The sequence below is a fragment of the Hirundo rustica genome, chromosome 15 (assembly GCF_015227805.2).
Source record: "Hirundo rustica isolate bHirRus1 chromosome 15, bHirRus1.pri.v3, whole genome shotgun sequence".
NCBI lineage: Eukaryota > Metazoa > Chordata > Aves > Passeriformes > Hirundinidae > Hirundo > Hirundo rustica.
The window spans coordinates 15694733-15713927 of record NC_053464.1 but is presented as its reverse complement, the minus strand read 5'-3'; the positions used below and the strand labels follow the sequence as shown (position 1 = coordinate 15713927).

At 60.4% G+C, this 19195-nt stretch overlaps 1 protein-coding gene across 2 annotated transcripts in view; it reads right to left on the bottom strand.

Moving 5' to 3' along the window:
- Positions 1 to 19195, bottom strand: part of PRKCB (protein kinase C beta) — a 92791-nt gene that overhangs the window by 44204 nt on the left and 29392 nt on the right. For both annotated transcript variants that reach the window (XM_040079059.2, XM_040079058.2), the window contains exon 3: positions 5263 to 5345. In XM_040079059.2, the coding sequence (XP_039934993.1) occupies positions 5263 to 5345 (83 nt within the window). The remainder of the gene's footprint in view (positions 1 to 5262; positions 5346 to 19195) is intronic.

Sequence of the window (19195 nt, the reverse complement as noted above, 5' to 3'; positions counted from 1 at the left end):
AGCGCTGCCTTCCAGAAACGGGCAAGGGAGAGCGCCAGTCATTCATAAAAACAGGCTTTGTGCAAAGGGAGACAGCTCCCACTCCACGCCAAGGATGCTGGATTCCCACTGGAGCCCAGAGTTCGGGAAGCCGGAGCTGGAAAAGCCAAGTGCCAGAGCGGGCTGGGCTCCCCAGGCCAGCAGCCCCTGCCCAGAGCGGGGCCTCACCTCCTGCCCCACCCCGGCTCTGGAGAGACCCCCAGAGCCAGAGGTGAGGGAGCAGAGGGCAGGGGCTCGTGTCACCTTGACCAGAACGTGCCAGGAACCGGCAGCTGTGGGGAGCGCTCCTGAGCGAGGCTGAAGTCGCTGTGCAGAGATTATTTTTGTACCTCGGAGACAGGACTGACGAGAACACTGCGCATGCAGATGCTGAGACTTAAAACGAGGATGGTTAAAAAGAAGTTTGCCAAGAAAAGAAAAGGCTCCTCTCCTCCCCCAGCAGCGCTGAGCCAGCCTGAGGAACGGGGCAGGAACAGCTTTCTTTGGAGCAGAGCTGGAAAACGCCACGGGCAGAGCCAGGGCCCTTCCCTGGCACAGGGTGCCCAGAGCAGCTGCCGCTGCCCCTGGATCCCAAGGCCAGGCTGGACAGGGCCCGGGGGAGTGGAAGGTGCCACTGCCACCGCTCTCCCAGAGCACTGGAACTCCAAATCTCCTGCAGCAGAGACTCAGGAAGGGGCAGCTGGACCCACATGGACAGCCGAGGGCGTCTGAAACCTCTGCACTCAACATTGGCTGCATTTGACAGAACACAGAGCTTTGCCTTCAAGATCAGAAGCTGCTGCTTTCCCCGTCTCATTGCAAAGAAAGCTTTAAATTATCTCTGCTGAAGAAGAATTAGCACAGTTCATGTGAAGAGACCATTTTAAAGTGAATCTCATGGTGATTTAAACAGCATAACAGCAAATACAGCACAGGCACAGCTTCCTGCCCGCACTCCACAAACCCTGGCAGGGACAGAAACCCAAACCCTCGCATTTGATCCCCGCATTTCCCGTGAGGAAAATCCCCTCGGTATGCAGGGAGCGACTCCCAGCAGACACAAGGGGTCTGTCAGCCCCTCCAGGGAAAGCGTGGACTGCAAGAGGCTGGGCCAGCGCTGGCAGCGTGACAGCTCCAGGTGGCATCCACCAGGGACAGGGACAGGGACAGGGACTGGGAATGGGAATGGAAATGGGACAGGGAATGGGACAGGGACAGGGACAGGGACAGGGACAGGGAATGGGACAGGGAATGGGACAGGGACAGGGACAGGGAATGGGACTGGGACTGGGACTGGGACAGGGAATGGGACAGGGAATGGGACAGGGAATGGGACAGGGAATGGGACAGGGACAGGGAATGGGACAGGGAATGGGAATGGGACTGGGACTGGGACTGGGGCAGGGAATGGGACTGGGACAGGGACAGGGAATGGGACAGGGACTGCGACAGGGACAAGGACATGGACAGGGACTGGGACAGGGACCAGCCCTGCCTGGGAGCTGCTGCCCTGCCTGCACAGGGCTGGGAAAACACCTCCCAAGGTGAGGAGCAAGGCAGAGACATCTTCATCCCACGGGAACTGTCACCGGCTGCCGGCCGGGCAGCGCGCAGGTGCCCTCGCCCCAGGGGCAGATGGCACAGCACGGGAGCTGGAGAAGTTAATTAGCAGGGACAACAGAAAGCAGCAAGTCGCAGGAAGGTTGTGAGGATTTGCCAGAGCGCCGGCCAGGGCAGCACAGAGGAGTGGGAGCTGTGGGGAGGGATCAGGGTCCTGTGCTCGGGGACAGCAGTGGGGTGAGAGCGGGCTTGGGGGCACAGCGTGGAGCCCTTTCCATGCAGAAATTCTCCCTGAAATCCTTCCTGAAATCCTCTCCCCAAGCCGCAAACAGGGACAATTCACAGACAAAATTGAAATGTAGCTACACGGGCCCGATACCTTCCCAGAGCAACTGTGGTATTTATTAACACATCCTGATTAGATGACCTTTAACAGGATCATGCAAAGAAGGTCATTTTAATGATTATTTTGTCTACAATTTAAATAATTATGCATTCTACTAATAGCTCCAGCTATAATTAGGTTTGCCAACTGGAACACATTTCCACAGGCTGGCTCTGGGTCCTGGAGACCTCGCTGTGGGTCACACACCAGCTGTGGGTCACACACTGCCTGTGGGTCACACACTGGTTTGTTGGGGGGACCTAACCCTAATCCTAGTCCTAACCCCTAACCTAACCCTAATCCTAGTCCTAACCCCTAACCTAACCCTATCCCCTCACACTAATCCTAACCCTAACCCGCTGCTCCGTCACTCCATCTTTTTCTCCTGCCAACAGGAGAGCCGGGAGTGCCCGAGCTGGGGATGAGGAGCAGCAGAGCTGAGCAGGGAGCGCCCTTGGGTGCCCCTCTGCAGCACCTCCCTGGCTGTCCCCTCGGGACAGCCCCCGGGCAGACGGGACACCAGCGTGGGACACGCGTCCTGCCGCGCTGCAGAGCTGCGCAGCACACACGCAGCCCCGCGCCTGCAGCCCCAGCGCTTCCAGCTACAGCTTCCTTCCCTGCTGCAAGAAGCAATTAATCTTTCATTTTTTCCTGCTCGGAGACGCTATCATGTGTAATTAGTGCTCTCTCCCAGATGGAAGCTCCTGCTCGGCAGCCTTGGCAAGGTTAAACACGCCGGCTCTCCTCGAGGAGGCTCAGACACAACCAGATCAAACAGAAACACCCGGAGTGGGAGCGCTCAGCAGTGACAGAGGCTCTGACATTTCACGGGGCTCCGGGGATTCTGCTCTGCTCCCCCGGGTTCTGTCTGCATGCGTTAATGCCTGCAGCGCTTCAGCACCCCCCGCACCTGCAGGGGCACAGCTCCGCTGCAGTAATTAGAATTACCCCGTCGTTAGAATGTAAACACTCAGGCAGACCATAAGCACTGCACGGGTACAAAATGGTTTTCTCCATTCTCCAGCACCATGAAGAGATCCAGGAGCGAAGTTAGAAGATATTTTTCTTTAACACATTTTTTCCCTGGGCTCCGGGTCCAGGCCACAGGGAGGAGCAGCTCTGGGATCCCAGCTGGCAGCAAAGCCCCAGCCCGGGCTGCAGCGCCCCTGCACTGCTCCCTTCCCTCTCCGGCTCAGCAGAAGCGCCGGCCCACTGCAGGGACGAGCCGCCGCCAGCCTTGACACCCGCAATGAATGAAACTCCCTCTTTCTGTGGGATTCACTGGAGGTTCGCATTCGTGGAAGAGTTTCCAGCTCGCTGCAGCAGCTGCAGCAGCTCGTCCCTGCAGCCGGCGCAGCCTGGTGGCACCGGATCTGCCAGCAGCGCAGGTGGCTCTGCCTTCGCTCCGTGGTTATCAGCAGGCACGGAGCAGAGGGAATCTCCAGCTTTGCACTGCCCAGAGCAGACCCCTGTCCCTGGCTCGTCCCTGAAGCCTTGATACGTGCTGAAGCAGTTCTTCCTCTCCTGATTCAAAGCTCCTTGAGGATGATGTGATTATATAATTATAAATATGATATATTATAGATATAATTGTGCTGCTGTAAGAGCAAGACTGACAGTGCAGGAGGAAGGAAGCTCGCCCTGCCTGCATCCCCAGGGACACCCCCGTGTCAGAGGGGCAGGGGACAGACCCGAGAGGCTCTGGTGGCCTTTGCTGAAGAGAGAAAAAAAAGAAAAAAATAATTAAAAGAAAGAAAAAAAAAAAAGGAGAGCTATAAAAGGGCCATTTTCTCCCTGCCTTAGTCCCAAGGACTGCACTCCATCTTCATTTTCAGAAGTTCCGTGTTAAAAGATTAATTAGCAGCGCTGGGCAGCTGTTACCTGTCTGCTGCCTGTGCCGTGGCGCTGACGCTCCCCGGGGACGGCAGCGAGCGACAGCGACAGCGGCCGGGGCCCTCCGCAGCCGCCCTGCTGTGCTGCGGGCTCTGCTAGACCTGTCACAATTCCACTTCGACGGCCGCGGAGGGACGCGGACCCCGCGCTGCCTGCGCTGCCAGCTGCGCCCCCAGGGAACGGGGGACCCCCAGCCCCGTGCCCTCAGCGCTCCGCGCCCTCTCCCCTCGCCCCGCTCCAGCAGCGGCGAGTGAAAGCGCCGGGAACGAAGGCTGTCACGGGCAGGCGAGCAGCTCGAAGCCATCGCCGCCCTCCGCGGCGGCTCCATCCCCGCCGGCGACGCGCTGCGGGCGCTGGGACAGCGCTGAGCGCGCACACGGAGCGCCCCGCTCCCCGCACGGATCCACCGGAGATGGAGCAGGGATGCTCCCAGCGGCCCAGCAGGCAGCAGCTCCTGCCCACGGCTCCACCCGCAGCCCCTGCCCGTCCCTGGCACAGGAAACCCTCAGGGGCTCCTGTCCCGTGGGTGACAGCAGTGCCACCCTGCCGCCTCCGCCCGGGGTCCTGCGCCGGGGGAGGAAGGGCCGTCTGCGCCGCCAGCAGGGCTCGGGGGGGGAACAGCCGCCCCCAGCCCAGAACAAACCCCACCGAGTGCTGGGAGCCTCGATCCCCCCAGCCCCTCTCTGCCGGCACAGGGCACAGCCCCAGCTGGGGCCGGTGCGTGTTTAGCCTCCACCTTCCGCAGCCTGCGACACCGCCTGCTCCCACCACTTCTATTTTTAAGGGTGAGAGCTGTGGTGCTCCGCCGTTTCCCCAATTCGAGCTCCTCTCTCCCAGCAGTTCCCCAAATTAGCCAGTTCCCACGGCGAGGCGCAGAACCTGCCAGACGGGCCTGAGCGGCGCCGGCAGCCCCCGGGCCAGGGCAGCCGCTGGAAATAAAACCCGCGGGGAAACAAGGGCGGGGACTCAGCTAGCCAGGGTTTGGCGGGGGTTCCGACACGAGGGATAGAAGGATGCCGGGGCAAGGCTGAGAGCTCAGCTCCGAAGGGAGATCTCTGCCTCCCCTTGTGCTCCCTCTGCTCTGCTGAGCGCAAGTCATTGGGTGGTTTGAGTGTTTTAGGTACCCCAGAAACCTCCGAGAGTCCCCACAACTACCGAATCCCGACCCCTGGAGGGATTTAAAAGCCATGTGGATGTGGCACGTGGGGATGTGGGGTACTGGTGGCCTTGGAAGTGCTTCGGAATGGTTGGACTTGATCCTGAGAGGCTTTTCCAACCTAAACCATCCCATAAATTAGAGATTTCTGTGAAACAACAAGCCGGGGGTGGCCTCGGCCGCGGAAGCTGGAGGAGCGCCTGGTCCAGGGGCTGCGAGGCGCAGCCAGCCCCCACAGGAGCGTACTTACATCCGAGGCAGGGCCCTTGTCGGCGCCGGGGCAGGAGAAGGTGACGAACTCATGGCAGCGCTTGTGCACCACAAAGCAGCAAACTGCGAAGAGAACACAGGACAGGGTCAGGGCACCGCGGGAGCCGAGAGGCGACGCGGCAAACCACGGCCGTGCCGGGCTCCTGAGCAGTCCCAGAGGGCTTTTTAGGCAAACCCGCGTGGAAGGCTTTTAAACCTTACGGAATCTCCCCAACCAGAGCGGGCATTTCGGTAAAACTCAGCAGAACAAAGTGTTGGGCGAACGTCAGAGGAGGGCTGGGAACGCTTCTGCCGCTCTGAGCTCATTGTCACTCGCGGCACACGCTCTGAGGTCACCGCCGGGAATAAAAAGAGGGAGAATCTGGCGTTCGCGGGTATCTGAGCTGAAAAGTGCATGTGGCCAAAAATGGAAGATTGTACCCAAGGGAACAGGTGGGCAATTTTCCTCCCACAGCTCTGCTTTTCTTCAGCATCTCCCCAGCCTCCGTTTGCCAGACCAGAAGACACGCACATCTTCCTCCCCTCACACACGTCAATGCCAGCCTTGCCCTTCTGGGAACGGCGCAGGGAAATCGATCCCGGCGTGCCGCTGCCCAGACTTCCCAGCAGAAGCATCCAGAGCTAAACCCCCATCCCCTGAACCACCAAACCCTCCCAGCATGTGCCAGCCTGAGGCTGCCAGCACTGCTCCTGCAGTTTGTGCAGCCAAAGCTCTGTACTTCAAGGCTGATTTTTTCCCCCCAAATGCCAAATAAGCACCTCACCTTCGGTGACAGACTGCAAAGAATCATTTGTCACTGTAGGTGCCTTCAACTGATGGCCCAGATCCTCCTCCAAGGGTCTCAGCCCCTCTGACCCTGCAGCTGGAGGTGCAGCACTGCTGGGGCTCCCCAGGTCTGGGGAGCAGAGGCAGCACCTGGCAGCCCGTGTCACCTCTGTCACCTCTGTCACCTCCTGGGTGCCAGCTCTGGCCTTGGCCACCTGCACTCTGCATCCACACCCAGGGTGCTCAGCTCCGAGCATCCCTCCCATGCCCCCTCCCACACCTCAGCTCCAAGGGAGCCCAGGAAGGGATGGAGCAAAGGGAACAAGCCCTGATGCTGCGGGGAGCCTGGGCACCGCGCTCTGCTCTGCCCCAGGGCTCTCCCACCCTCCACATCCTCTTCCCAAGAGCCGTGGTTACACTGAGCAAAAGCCTCTGGAAGATGAGGAGCAGGGGCTGAGGTCTGGAGACAGAGCACAGGAGCCAAACGGAGCTGTGCAAGAACGGAGCAGGCCCCAGGCGCAGCAGCAGGGGAGTTTTCCTAAGGAAGAAGGAAAAGGCAAATGACACTGGCCATGAACTTCACAGTCCCCTCTTTGTGCCCTGCTACACGCAGCTGTAAATTCATTTTCCTTTTCACATTTTCCATTGTGAACAAAAACAAACCCAGAAGGTTTTAGAGGCATAACAGCTGCCAAGAGCTCTCTCCTTGCAGGACCTCTCACTTGCTTTTCTGAGTCAAACAAACAAACATTTTCTTGAAAGCATTGCTCACCATTTCTGTCATTTGTATATGGAGACAGAAGCATCTGGGAAGCAGGAAGGAAGGAATTAGAACTCTATTAGCAGGGATTTCTCCTGGAGCGCGTGTGCAGGCTCAGTGACACGGGCGTGGGGTGGGCGCTGCTGCCAGAGGCTGGGCTGTGCTGGGAGCTCCCGGGGGAGCTGGGACCATTCCAGCTGAGCAGAGGGAACGAGAGTGCCACCAGGATGAGCTTGCCATGGAACGGTTTGGGGGGGGGACACCTTAAAGGCCATCCCTGGTCCCAAGGCCAGGCTGGACACTGGGGCTGGGAGCAGCCTGGGACAGTGGGAGGTGTCCCTGCCAGGACAGGGGGGGCACTGGATGGGATTTAAGGTCCCTTCCCACCCAAACCATTCCAAGATTCTGATTGTAACCTTCGGCAAGGATAATCCACTGGAAGGTGGGCAAGCAGAGCACTTCCCTACACACCCAAGGCAACCCAGAGCTCTGCCCCTGGCAGCAGAGGGGCTTTGCATCCACCGCTTCCCAGGAAGCTCCACCAGCCCCAGAAGGATCCCCTGGGACCCTTCCCCCGTGCTTAGGTGCGTGCTCCATCCGCACAAGGGGAAGCAGGGCCGGCAGAGCGAGTCAGGAGCAGGAGCTCACCTCAGCTCCCCGGTCTCAGCTCCCTGACGTGGGCTGCCCGATGGATGCCAGGAGGTTGCAGAGATCTCTCCGCTGCCGTGCCCTCCTGCTGTCATCACACTTCAGCAGTTTAAGCCCGTGTCTTTGTCAGTTTACAAACCCCAGCACGAGCAGCAGCTTTCCCAGGTTGCTAATTAGACAGCTAATTTGTAAATCTTATTATTTGGGTAATAAAGTTATCAAATCCCACTGGTTGGCTACAAACATCCCGAGTCGCTTGTACGCAACAAGAATGAAAGATTAACCTTTCCCACTCCTTACTGCACCATGCAGGAGGATTTCCTGGCCCCAAACTCCCCTTCGGGGCCAGCTCCATCACAGGGCTCTGGGCAGACATCGCTGTCCCGGGAGAAGGGAAGGCTGCAAACCCCGTGGAAGGCAAGAGGCAGAGCGCCGAGCCCAGCAGCTCTCCACAGCCCCAGGGGATTTGCTGGAACGCACATTTTTCACAGCACAGTGTCTCAGGTCTGAAAAGATCTGCACCAAAATATCAGGGCAAGATCTCACAGCGCTGTTCCCTGGGATCCTGACGCAGTCCTGGGAGGAAAGATCTCCTGGAAGGTTGGGTTTGGGAGCTAAGAAACCACAACAGCAGCAGGGCATTCTCAAACCCTAGGGAACGTCTTATTGTGGAGGCTGAAAAGAGAGAAAATGCTAGAAAATGCTAACACAGTATTGCTTATATATATATATATATACACACACACACACAGAGAAAGGCGTCTTGGCTTAAACCACTGCTCGAAAACCCTCCAGAAAAACCACAGAGCCGTTTCCCTGCTGGTTCCCTGCAGATTCCAGAAGGTGCCAATCAGTAAAACCACATCAGGACGTGCTCCAGGCGTCTGAAGGCTGCGGAACGCACGTCTGGCTGCAGCTCCAGAGCGGGAAGGGCTGTCCTGGGGCAGGGAGCTGCGGGGCAGCTCAGCGCAGCATCCCCCAGCCCCAGCCGCTTCAGGGCGCTCCCCGGGGTGCAGAGGCACGGGCTGCAGGATTCCAGCTTCGAGCAGGGCTGGCAGCACTTGGCTGCAAATTCCTGCGGCAGCGGCGGCTCCGGCAGCCGCTGATCCCCGGAGCGGCATTCCCGGCCCTGCACACGCTCCTCGCTCCCGCGGGACATCCCCTCTCCTGTTTACAGCCTGTGAACAAGCTCAGCAGCGTGCCCCTGCCGTCCCCCTCCTCACACACTCGGGCGCTTTGCCCAAGGATAACGCCGCGCACGAAGATTCGCTCTCAGAACGCAAAATCCCTCCCAGGCCAGGGTTCCTGCCCGGGAAAAGCCCTTTACCAAAGCCCTGAGCTCCTTATCCAGGCTGCCCTGGGAGCCAGCCCAAGCACAGGCATTCCCAGGGACATGAAAGCCCAGGAGAGGCCCAAGTTCCATTGGCAAACTCCTGCTGAGCCCGTCCTGGAGAGCCCAGAGCCGTGGCAGCCCTGGCACACGGGGGAGCAGGGCTGGCTCGCGGTGACGAACGCTGCCGTGCCCCTGCTCGCTCCCGCGCTGGCACACGAGGTGGGATTGGCCCCACGTCCCACACGGAACGTCCTCAGCTGCAGGAAGGCGTCCAGCCCTCCCCGGAGCCGTGACAAACGGCTTCCTGCAGGAATGACCCCGGCCTGGCAGCCCAGGGAGCAGCCCTGCCTTCCACTCCATCTGCATTTGCTGCTAATTCCATTGTGTGAACTCCTTGTCCCAATGTTCTGAAGAAGGGAATAATCAATTTTCCCGAGTCCTTCGCGAGATGAATAATTCAGGGGCGTCACCTCGGATGCCTCCTGAGCCCACCCCTTCCCAGAACACATTCCCAGCACAGGGAAGCCTTTGTTCCCCTCCGCCAGGCCAGGGAGAGGTCTGGAAGTACCAGGAACGCTCTCGGATACAGCGTGTCAAGTAAGGGAGACAGATGGAGAGTTAACGGAGACAGAAGAAGGTTCGAGCAAGATTCATGGAAAAATCAAAGCCAGGGAGGAGTTCAACCATCCCCAGGGAGCTGATGGAGCCGAGCTTTGGCAGATGGCTCCAATATCAGGGGAGCTCAAAGATTATTTCCAGCATATCTCAGTGTGTAGCTGCGCCCTTCCAACCTGTGGATATTCTCCTTTGGATAACGTCCCCACTTCCCAGCGAACAACAGCTTTAGGAAACAGCTTGGAGTTCAGATTAGCAAAGCTGAAGGCAACAAAATAACACCAAAAAAAAAAAAGGAGAGAAAAAGACTTTTTTAGGGAGCTTTGTGTTGCTCCACCTACGCTGGGCAAACCCCCGGGGTCAGAGGCACCAGCTCGGCCCCGGTGAGCGACTGAAACGTGCCCCAGCCAGAGCTGCCCACGACTTTCCATTCCATGCTAAAAAATCACACTCACGACATCAAACAGAGGCACTGAAGCGTGGTAATCATAAAATAAGGGGAAAGAAGGGCTCCAGGAGGGGAAGTCCTGAATTTCTGACAGCGCTTTACAGCTTTTAATCACTTAGAGCACGCAGAGAGAGAAGCTGAGCTAAAATTCGCACTCTTTGGATTTAATCCCCAGCTTTGGTTAAAAGCTTTCTGGGGTTCTTACAGCACAACAATCTTCAGCTCCTCAGACTTTGGCGGTTTTCCCACTGTCAGCTCCGGAGGGACACAGTGAAGAAGACAGCTGTGATCCACAGGGATTTCTGGACAGCTCCAGGAGCAGCTCCAGGGATGGGGATCACGGAGCTGCTGCTGCAGGCTGGAGGACAAAGGCAGGGACACCGGGGACAGCAGGGACACCAGGGACACCGGGGACAACCGGCCCTGCCCTCCCTCCCTGGGTCTGTGTCTGCTCCACCACGGCACAGCAACCCCACGGAACAAGGAGAAACCTCCGTTCCCCAGGAGACTCTGGAATTTTGCTGGTTGGCCCCACTGGGCACACAGCCCCAGCAGAGCAGCACTGGGATGAGCAGGGCGGGGACAGAGGGGACAGAGGGGACAGGAGAGGAGGAGAAGCCACAGAATCCACCTGAAGGATGAAGGGGGGTGCAGGGGTAAGGAGGGTGAAAAGGCTTTTCTGTCCGGTTTGGGTTTTTTACAGAAAAGAAAAGAAGAGACATGATCCTTAAGGAAAAGGGGGGACATGGAGAGCACGAGGCTCCTCTTCTGTGAGGTGTCCCCAGCTGGTTTCTCTGGAAAGCTCTGATTGCCGGAACAGCTAAAAGATTTCAATCCCAGGGAGTGATTCTCCCCCAGCCCAGTTAATCCTGCTCCAGTGGGACGCAGAAACCTCCGTCACAGCCCGAGGGGCGCAGCCTGGCAAACCAGCGCCCACAGAGGTGCCATCGAGCTCCAGGAAGATAAAACTGCCTTTCCTGGGGTTTCTGAAGCAAAAGCAGCGGGATGCATCTTTCTTTAAGTCATACAATCATCCAGCCATCACAAAAGCAATCAGCACTGTCCCTTCTGCTCCCTGGGAGGCTCCGGCAGCGGCGCCCGGAGCAGGGACCCCACCGGCCCCTGAGAGCAGCCCCAGCTCTCCTCACCCCTGGAGCCTGCGGGACCAGGGCCCCCTTGGCCAGTGCCACATCCCGTTTCGAAGGGAGGGAAGGGTGTTCCAGCTCCTCCTGCCCTCCCAAGGCCTTCCCAGCTGAGGAGCTCAGCGATGGGAATCGGGAATCGGGAATCGGGAATTGCCTGCCTGGAGAGCAGGAATCCTGCCTTGTGCAAATCCCCGTCATGAAAAGGGCAGGTTGGAATATCCTCATTAACTTGGGCTCCTCACCTGCCCAAAATCCCAGAGCCAGGCTTTTTTCTCACATCTCCCATGGGCTGTACAGGGAAAACTCCCAGCTCTCCGGGAAAGGCGAGCCCTCACTCTTCTCTTCGCTCTTTGGGAGCGGGAGAGGGCAGCTTCAACCCTCGAGCGGGAGCGCAGGACGCTGCAGAAGGGCCCCACCTCCCCACTGCCCCGTGCCCCACACGGGGCTGCAGCTCTTTCCAGAGACACAAAGACATTCATTTTACATCAGCGAGCCCGCCCCGGCTGGCAGAAACTCGGCTCAGAGTTTAAACGCTCCATCAGCGTTGCTGCTGCCCTGAGCCGGGACAGGGGACAGGGGACAGGGGACAGGGGACAGGGGGACAGGGGACAGGGGACAGGGGACAGGGGACAGGGGACAGAGCCAGCAGCCAGGGCTGTGCAGCTCCGGGGCCGCAGGGCTGAGCCTGACCGTCCCTGGGGACTCCCCAGGGCCCCGCGAGGGGCAGGACGTGGTGGCGGTGGCAGCTCAAAGCGCACGCAGCTGTGCCCGTACCCCCGCCCGGCCCAGGGAACCGCCGGCAGCGGAATCCTCCCCCAGTTCCAGCCCCGAGCGTTCCACCCCTCGGGGCTCAGGGTCCCCGGCACGGCCCCGGGGAGCAGCGCGCTGCGTCTGCAGCCGGCGGGAGAGGCGCTCCCCAGCTCGCTCCCCTGCCCGATTGGAAAATAAAAACCAGGAAAATTCAAGGAGCACAAAGCAAACGGAGCTCTGCAGAAGGGGAAAAGGGAGCCCCGGCGCTCCCGGTGCATCGGGAGGCTGCAGGGACCCCAGAGATGCAGGCTCGGACCCCTGCCCCGTCCTCTGCGGGGGATGGCACCATCCAGCAGCAGTGCGGCGTTCTGCTGTCACAGGGGCTCCAAGGGCACCGGCAGGTCTCAGGTACAGCGGAGCTGCTGGCAACGCCGTGCCCCAGGGCAGGAGCGGCCCCAGCAGCGGGGAGCAGGGCCGGGCGCCGCTCCGCCTGCGGGGACATCCCTGACTCTCCTTTCACGGGAAGGGGTTGAGTGTCCAGGCCAGCCACGTGCTTTCAGAAGGACTCCATGAACAAAGCACCCCAAAAGCGCCTGCGGTTTTCCATGAAATACCATAACGAGCTGACAACACCCTCTGCATGACAATGAACGTACCGGAGCCGGGCGGGATGAGGAGCATCAATCATCCCCGGCAGTGGAAGAGGAGTGGGTGGGGACCGGGACCATGACAGCAGCAGAGCCCGGATCGGGAGAGATCCTCATCGTGCCAGAGCAGCGCCCAGAGCCACACGCAGGCTCCAGGGACAGGGCTGGGGGCTGCTCCAGGGAGCAGCACCAGCGCAGGGTTTGTGCCCTGGCTGGCACAAGGACCCGTGCCACCCTTGGATGTGCCAGAGGCTGAGCTCCTCCGCCCAGGCCACGGCAGAAATCCAGCTCCTCTTGCTCCCCAAACTGCTTGGGTCACAAAAAGCTGCTTGGGAGCAGCAGGCAGAGCACCCCAACATCCAGAGAGCCCCTGGGGGAACAGCGCTTCCCCTGCCCTGGTGCAATCCCAGCACAAAGCAGCTATGGAGGGACCACCACCAGTGGAGAGGAGCTGGGCAGCGTGAGGAGGACGCCCTGGGCTGGAGGGGACAGCCCTGGGGCCACCACGGCCGCGGCAAGCAGGGGCACTGCTGGTCTGGGGGCACTGGAGGAGGGACGGGCAGGTGCTGGCCAAGGTCAGGCAGAGGAGAAGCTTCTGAGATGCAGAACCCATGGACAGACTTGGCTGGTGCTGGGGACAAACGGGGACAGGCATCAAGGACACCCTGCAGCCCCTCTGAGCTCCTCTGCACGGGGCTGGGACCCTGGGGACACCTGGGGACAGAGCTGGGGACAGAGCTGGGACAGAGCTGGGACAGAGCTGGGACAGCGCTGGGACAGAGCTGGGGACAGCGCTGGGACAGAGCTGGGACAGAGCTGGGGACAGAGCTGGGGACAGAGCTGGGGACAGAGCTGGGGACAGAGCTGGGACAGAGCTGGGGACAGAGCTGGGACAGAGCTGGGGACAGAGCTGGGGACAGAGCTGGGGATAGAGCTGGGGACAGAGCTGGGACAGAGCTGGGGACAGAGCTGGGACAGAGCTGGGGACAGAGCTGGGGACAGAGCTGGGGACAGAGCTGGGGACAGAGCTGGGACAGAGCTGGGGACAGAGCTGGGACAGAGCTGGGGACAGAGCTGGGGACAGAGCTGGGGACAGAGCTGGGGACAGAGCTGGGACAGAGCTGGGGACAGCGCTGGGGACAGAGCTGGGGACAGAGCTGGGACAGAGCTGGGGACAGAGCTGGGACAGAGCTGGGGACAGCGCTAGGGACATCTGGGGACAGCTGGGACAGAGCTGGGGACAGAGCAGGGACAGAGCTGGGACAGAGCTGGGGACAGCACTAGGGACATCTGGGGACAGCTGGGACAGAGCTGGGACAGAGCTGGGACAGAGCTGGGGACAGCCCTGGGGACAGCCCTGGTGCCTGCAGCCAGCTCCACTCACAGACACCCCCACACCAGCCCCAGCCCCACAACCACACCCTCAGCATCTGCACGGCGAGGGATGAGAAATAAGGACTCTGTGATTAATCAAAACCCCGAGGGAGCAGATTAAACGGTCTTGGCAATTAGTTCTGGGTTTCTTAGGAAGGCGCTGGAAGACAGCGGAGAGCTGCTGCAGTCCCTGAGGATGAGCACCGAGTCCTCCTAAAACCCTGCACCAGTTACACAACTCGCCGCGTGCTGTGGTGATGTGTTAAATTACAGATGGTCTCAATTAAAAGTGCAGAGATGGAAAGGAGGCTCTGAAAAAAAAAAAAAAAAAAGAAAGAAAAAGAAAAAAAAAAAGAAAAAAACAAACCACCAACTCCACACCAGAAGAAAGAGAAGATCATTAAAAACTTGGCAGCCTACTTTGACTCTGGTGACCTGGTAATTTAATATTGTAATTGAAACTTCGGGTCGGACTCTTGAGAGGAGGGAGAAATAGGGAAAGGTATCCCAGCAGGATCAGTGCAGCCCAGAGGAGAGGTCAGGAGTCAGCAGAGGGCACAGATAACCCACCACCAGCCCAGCTTTGGCTCTTGCAGCTCCGAGCCCAGAAGATTCCTGCTCTCCTGCTTTGAAGCCATCCCTTTTTGTCATGGCGTATTAATCCTGTTCAAGGCAGATAAAAACCCGGTCCTCAAAGTGCTAATAACGTAACAACCAAAGCCGGATTTCATCGCTTATCTCCAAGACAGAGAGGGGAACTTCACTCCCATTTTCTTCCTTGCACCCCCTCCCTTCCCCCTTAACTCTGAATATCCTGAGCGCTGTGTTATTTGCGGAGGCAGAGCCCCGGTGGCACTGCCCAGGGAACTCTGCCTGCGCCTCCAAAGAGCCCAGGAGGGACACCGGGCTGCTGAGGAGTCTTTCAGCGCCCAGGGGGTCCCAGTTCCAGCTCTGCCTGCAGCTGGGACTCGCACAGTTGTCCCAGCACTGGTGTGACAAAGGCTCTGGTGGTGGCCAGAGCCAGAGGGAACGGGCACAGAGGTGGCTCCAGCCTGGGGACAGGGACACCCCGCGAGGTGAGGGATCTTCCAGAGGGTCCTTCTGCCAGAGCCCTCCCCTTCCCTCCAGGAGCGTGGCCAGGGAGCCGAGAGCTGGAGGCCCAGCCCCACAGCTGTGAACAACTGGAGCTCTTTGAAGGAGGCACCATCGAGAGCAGGCCATGAGCTCAGTTACTGCACAGCAAGGGCTGGGAGGCATTCACACGCTGCTGCGGAGCACGGGCTGTAATCCCGCTCCCCTCTGCATTTCTAAAAAAACCACAACGCTGCATGGTCCCTTTGCTTTCCAGGAAGCGCAGAAACCAGAAATAATCCTGAACACAACAGAAACATATATTTTTTTTGTGTCCGATATGAAGAGTAATGACTTCCCTGCTGCTGCCTCGGGCTTATTTTGAGCTGGCAGCGTCTTAGGAGGGTTTGTTCTCCGTACAGCGAGCAACGTTTGAAGGGTTTCTTGAACACCCAGGAACGTGAGCAGCTCCGTTTAACTACAAGTGAAAGCATCAATTAGCCAGGGCCCTGGTAGGCTGAAGCCGCCCACAGAGGATTCATTTGGTGTTGCAGTGCACAGCCCTGGGTGCCAGCACCGACCGTGTCCCCTCTGTGCCACAGCCCTGCCCCGGCGTCCAGCCCCAGAGCCCACGGCACCAGCTGGAACCAGGCGGTTTGGAAAACCCCAGCTCGCCCTGGCAGCGCTTCAGGCACGGGCACAACCAGCCCCTGCCATCGCACACCTCCTGCCCCGGCACCCAGACAATCTCAGGACGCTCTCCTGTCCGTCTCTGGCCTCTGTCTCCTGTGGCTGGACTTGTCTCACCACCCCAACCCCTTCCCTCTGCTCACGGCACAGGCTCAGCACCACAGCCCTGGGCCGGCGGCTCCCTTGGCTTTGTGTTCTCCCTGCAAGAGCAGCGTGGCCCCAAAACCCTGCAGCTCAGGGGGTTCCGAGGGGCCACGGGGGCTGGAGGCTGCACCAGAGCACCCCCAGAACCTCCCAGCCCTGCTCGCCCAGCCCCGGCAGCGTTCTCACGGCAGCTCCATCTGCTCGGGCGGGGCTGACTCACAGTCCCCACGCTCCACCCCGGCCCCCCACGCTCTGCGCCCTCCCACAGCACCCAGCCTGGGGGGCTGAGCACCCAGCAGCCGCCCCGGGAGCCGCAGACACAGCCAGGAGCTGCTCCATGGGCGCTGAGCACCCAACAGCCGCCCCGGGAGCCGCAGACACAGCCAGGGGCTGCTCCATGGGCGCTGAGCACCCAGCAGCCGCCCCGGGAGCCGCAGACACAGCCAGGGGCTGCTCCATGGGCGCTGAGGCTGCTCTAAAATAGAGGAGAAATAAAACCAGGCACTGTTTGGTCCCAGCTGGGTGTGCTTTGTGCTTTCAGGAGCTCCCTGCTCCCACGGCGGCAGCATCAGGGATGGGATGGGATGGAGAGGGATGTCCTCCATCACCACTTCTCACCAAAGGACCTCCCCAAAAAGCCACGGGCGGCTCTCGGCCCCCAGCACAGCCTCCAAACCAGCACCCATCAGGCAGCACCAGGCGCTGTGCCCAGGATGGAGCGCTGGAGAGCCCCGTGGCACCAGCAGCCCCCCGTGGGGCACCCCGGGGTGGGCTCTGGGTGTCAGAAACACAACGGCAGAGCCACGGCCGGGGCTCCGGTGGCGCCCGGGTCCTGTCCCTCACACCCAGAGGATGTCTGCCTGTCAGTCTGGGGCCAGGACCGGTCCCAGGCACACACCAGCTCTGTGACTGGGCGAGGGACGGGGCTTGGCTGCCCCAGCACCGCCCCCGACGCCCCTGAGCCGGGGAGAGCCGGGGAGAGCCGGGGAGAGCCGGGGAGAGCCGGGGAGAGCCGGGGAGAGCCGGGGAGAGGCGGGGCACAGACCCTGCCGGAGCTGTTCAGGGCACGTTCTTCAGGGCACGTTCCTTAGGAACAAGTTATCCCTAATTTATAAACCCTGTTCACAACAGCTGCCAGATCCGTCACAGATTTGTCCTGGTGATGCTCCAGCCCCTGAGCAGCATCCCCGGTGCATTTACTGCATCCCAGGACCCAGTCCCTGAGCAGCATCCCGGTGCATTTCCTGCATCCCAGGACCCAGCCCCTAAGCAGCATCCCGGTGCATTTCCTGCATCCCAGGACCCAGCCCCTGAGCAGCATCCCGGTGCATTTCCTGCACCGCGGGTCCCTCATCCCGCCCGGGGCCCCTCCGGAGGCATCAGCCCGTGCGGAGCAGGGGTGGACAAGCTGCAGCTCCCCGAGGCAGGCAGCAGCCGCGGCTTTGGTGACAAAGAGGATGCTCAGAGGGAAGGAGGGACCGTGGCTGGGTCTCCCGGGGAGCGGCTCTGCCCACGGCTCCCGAGCTGCAGCCCGGCACGGGACAGGCCAGGGGCGGCCCGGCAGCCCTGGCACCGTTTGCAGGGAAAGTTCGCTGTTTCGGAGACACTTTTCCCGTGCCAGGTGCTCCGTTAACCCCATCAGGCGGGGCTGAGCCTCCAGGGCTTGTGCCGAAGTGCCAGGGAAGAGGAGCGAGGGGAGGGACCCCCTTCCCAGCCAGCCTCCAGCCAGCTCGGCACCCCTCGGGGGAAATCCTCCCAGAAGCACCACGCTGCTGGAAAACATTTCACACGCTCGCCTAATTTCCCGATAAAAATGGGAAATGAGACCGCCCCAGGCCTTGGTGGAGTCGCAGCCTCTCCCCGCTGCTCCCTCCTCTCCCTCCTCCTGCAGCGCTCCAGTCCCAGTTTGTGTTGTGCAGAAACTCCCACGGGGTTTGTCCTGGGACAGCCGATCCCTCGGAAAGCTCGGAGCGCTGCCTCCCACCACAAGACAAGGCGAAGGCTGGTGAGGAGAGCAGGCAAAAAAAAAACAAAAACAAAACCACATCACAAAAAAATCTCAGTGATTTGGAAAACTTCCAGTCGAGGGGAAAAAAAAAAAAAAAACCAACAAAATCCAACACATTTATCAAGCACGGGCCTTTTCACACGAGAGCAAACAGCAGCGCTGAGGATCAAGGGCAGCCCGGGCAGAGCCAAAGCCCAAGGAAAGGATGGAAGGATGCCCGCAGGGATCCCGGTGGCAGCCGGGCTGAGCTCAGGGCAGCAGGAGCGCTCGGGGGACACCCCCGGCAGCCTCCCAGACCAGTCCCACCCCCAGACCCTGCTGTGGCATAAATCAGGCACGGACAGAGCCGGGCACAAAGCTGCGACCCCCCCAGGTCTGTGCCAGCCACAGCCCGGCCCCTCCGTGCCGCCAGACCCCCCCAGAACACAGGGGCGGTGTCACGGTGGTGGCCCGAGCACCCATAACCTCCCTTCCAGCTGCTCCAACCCTGCCCAGCCCTGAACTCTCGGGAGGGAGGGAGGGACGGAGCTGCCGAGATAAGAACCGCCGCCACTTCCTGTGCAGGAAACACCAGCTGCAGCGAGGGGAGGGCTGCAGCGGGGCACGGGGCCGGGCCGGAGCGCCCTGGGCACCCACAGGATGCTCATTCCCGGCTCCTGCGGGGGGCCGGGCTTGGCTTGGCTTGGCTTGGCTGGGGCTCGTCCTAGCGGGGAGGCGGATCCTGGCCAAGCCAGGGTCTGGCACAGGATCCAGCCCCTGAGCAGCATCCCCTGTGCATCCCTGCATCCAGCCCTGCATCCATCCCAGGATTCAACCCCTGAGCAGCTTCCTCTGTGCATCCCTGCATCCAGCCCTGCATCCAGCCCCTGAGCAGCACCCCAGGATCCAGCCCTGCATCCAGCCCCTGAGCAGCACCCCAGGAGCAGCATCCTGAGCGCCTGAGCAACCCTGACTGCCAGCCCAGCCCGGCTGGACCTTGTGGGGCTTTGGCACCTTGCTGGGCATGGAAAAGGAGGGAAGGAGGGAAGGAGGGATGGAGGGATGGAATAAGGGAAGGAGGGAAGGAGGGATGGAATAAGGGAAGGAGGGAAGGAAGGAGAGAATGAGGGAAGGAGGGAAGGAGGGATGGAATGAGGGAAGGAGGGAGGGAAGGAGAGAATGAGGGAAGGAGGGAAGGAGGGAAGGAGGGAGGGAAGGAGGGAGGGAAGGAGAGAAGAAGGGAAGGAGGATGCTCGCTGCTCTCCTGGGCCCCAGCCAGGAGAGCGCTGCTCACTTCCCGGGAGAGGTTTGCCAGCAGCACCAGGAGCAGCAAACCCCCCCAGCTCTGACCCCGCAGGACGGGGCTGCTCCAGCCCCCGGGCCGCGGGGAGGGAATTACGGGGGGCCCCGCTTGCTTTTCCTGCCTGGAGCACGGGCCGTTATCTCCTGACAGGCCGCAGCGCCGGGGGTTATTGCACAGCAACGTCTCTGCCTCGCAGACATTCAAAGGGCTGCAGCTGGCAGGACGCTCGCGT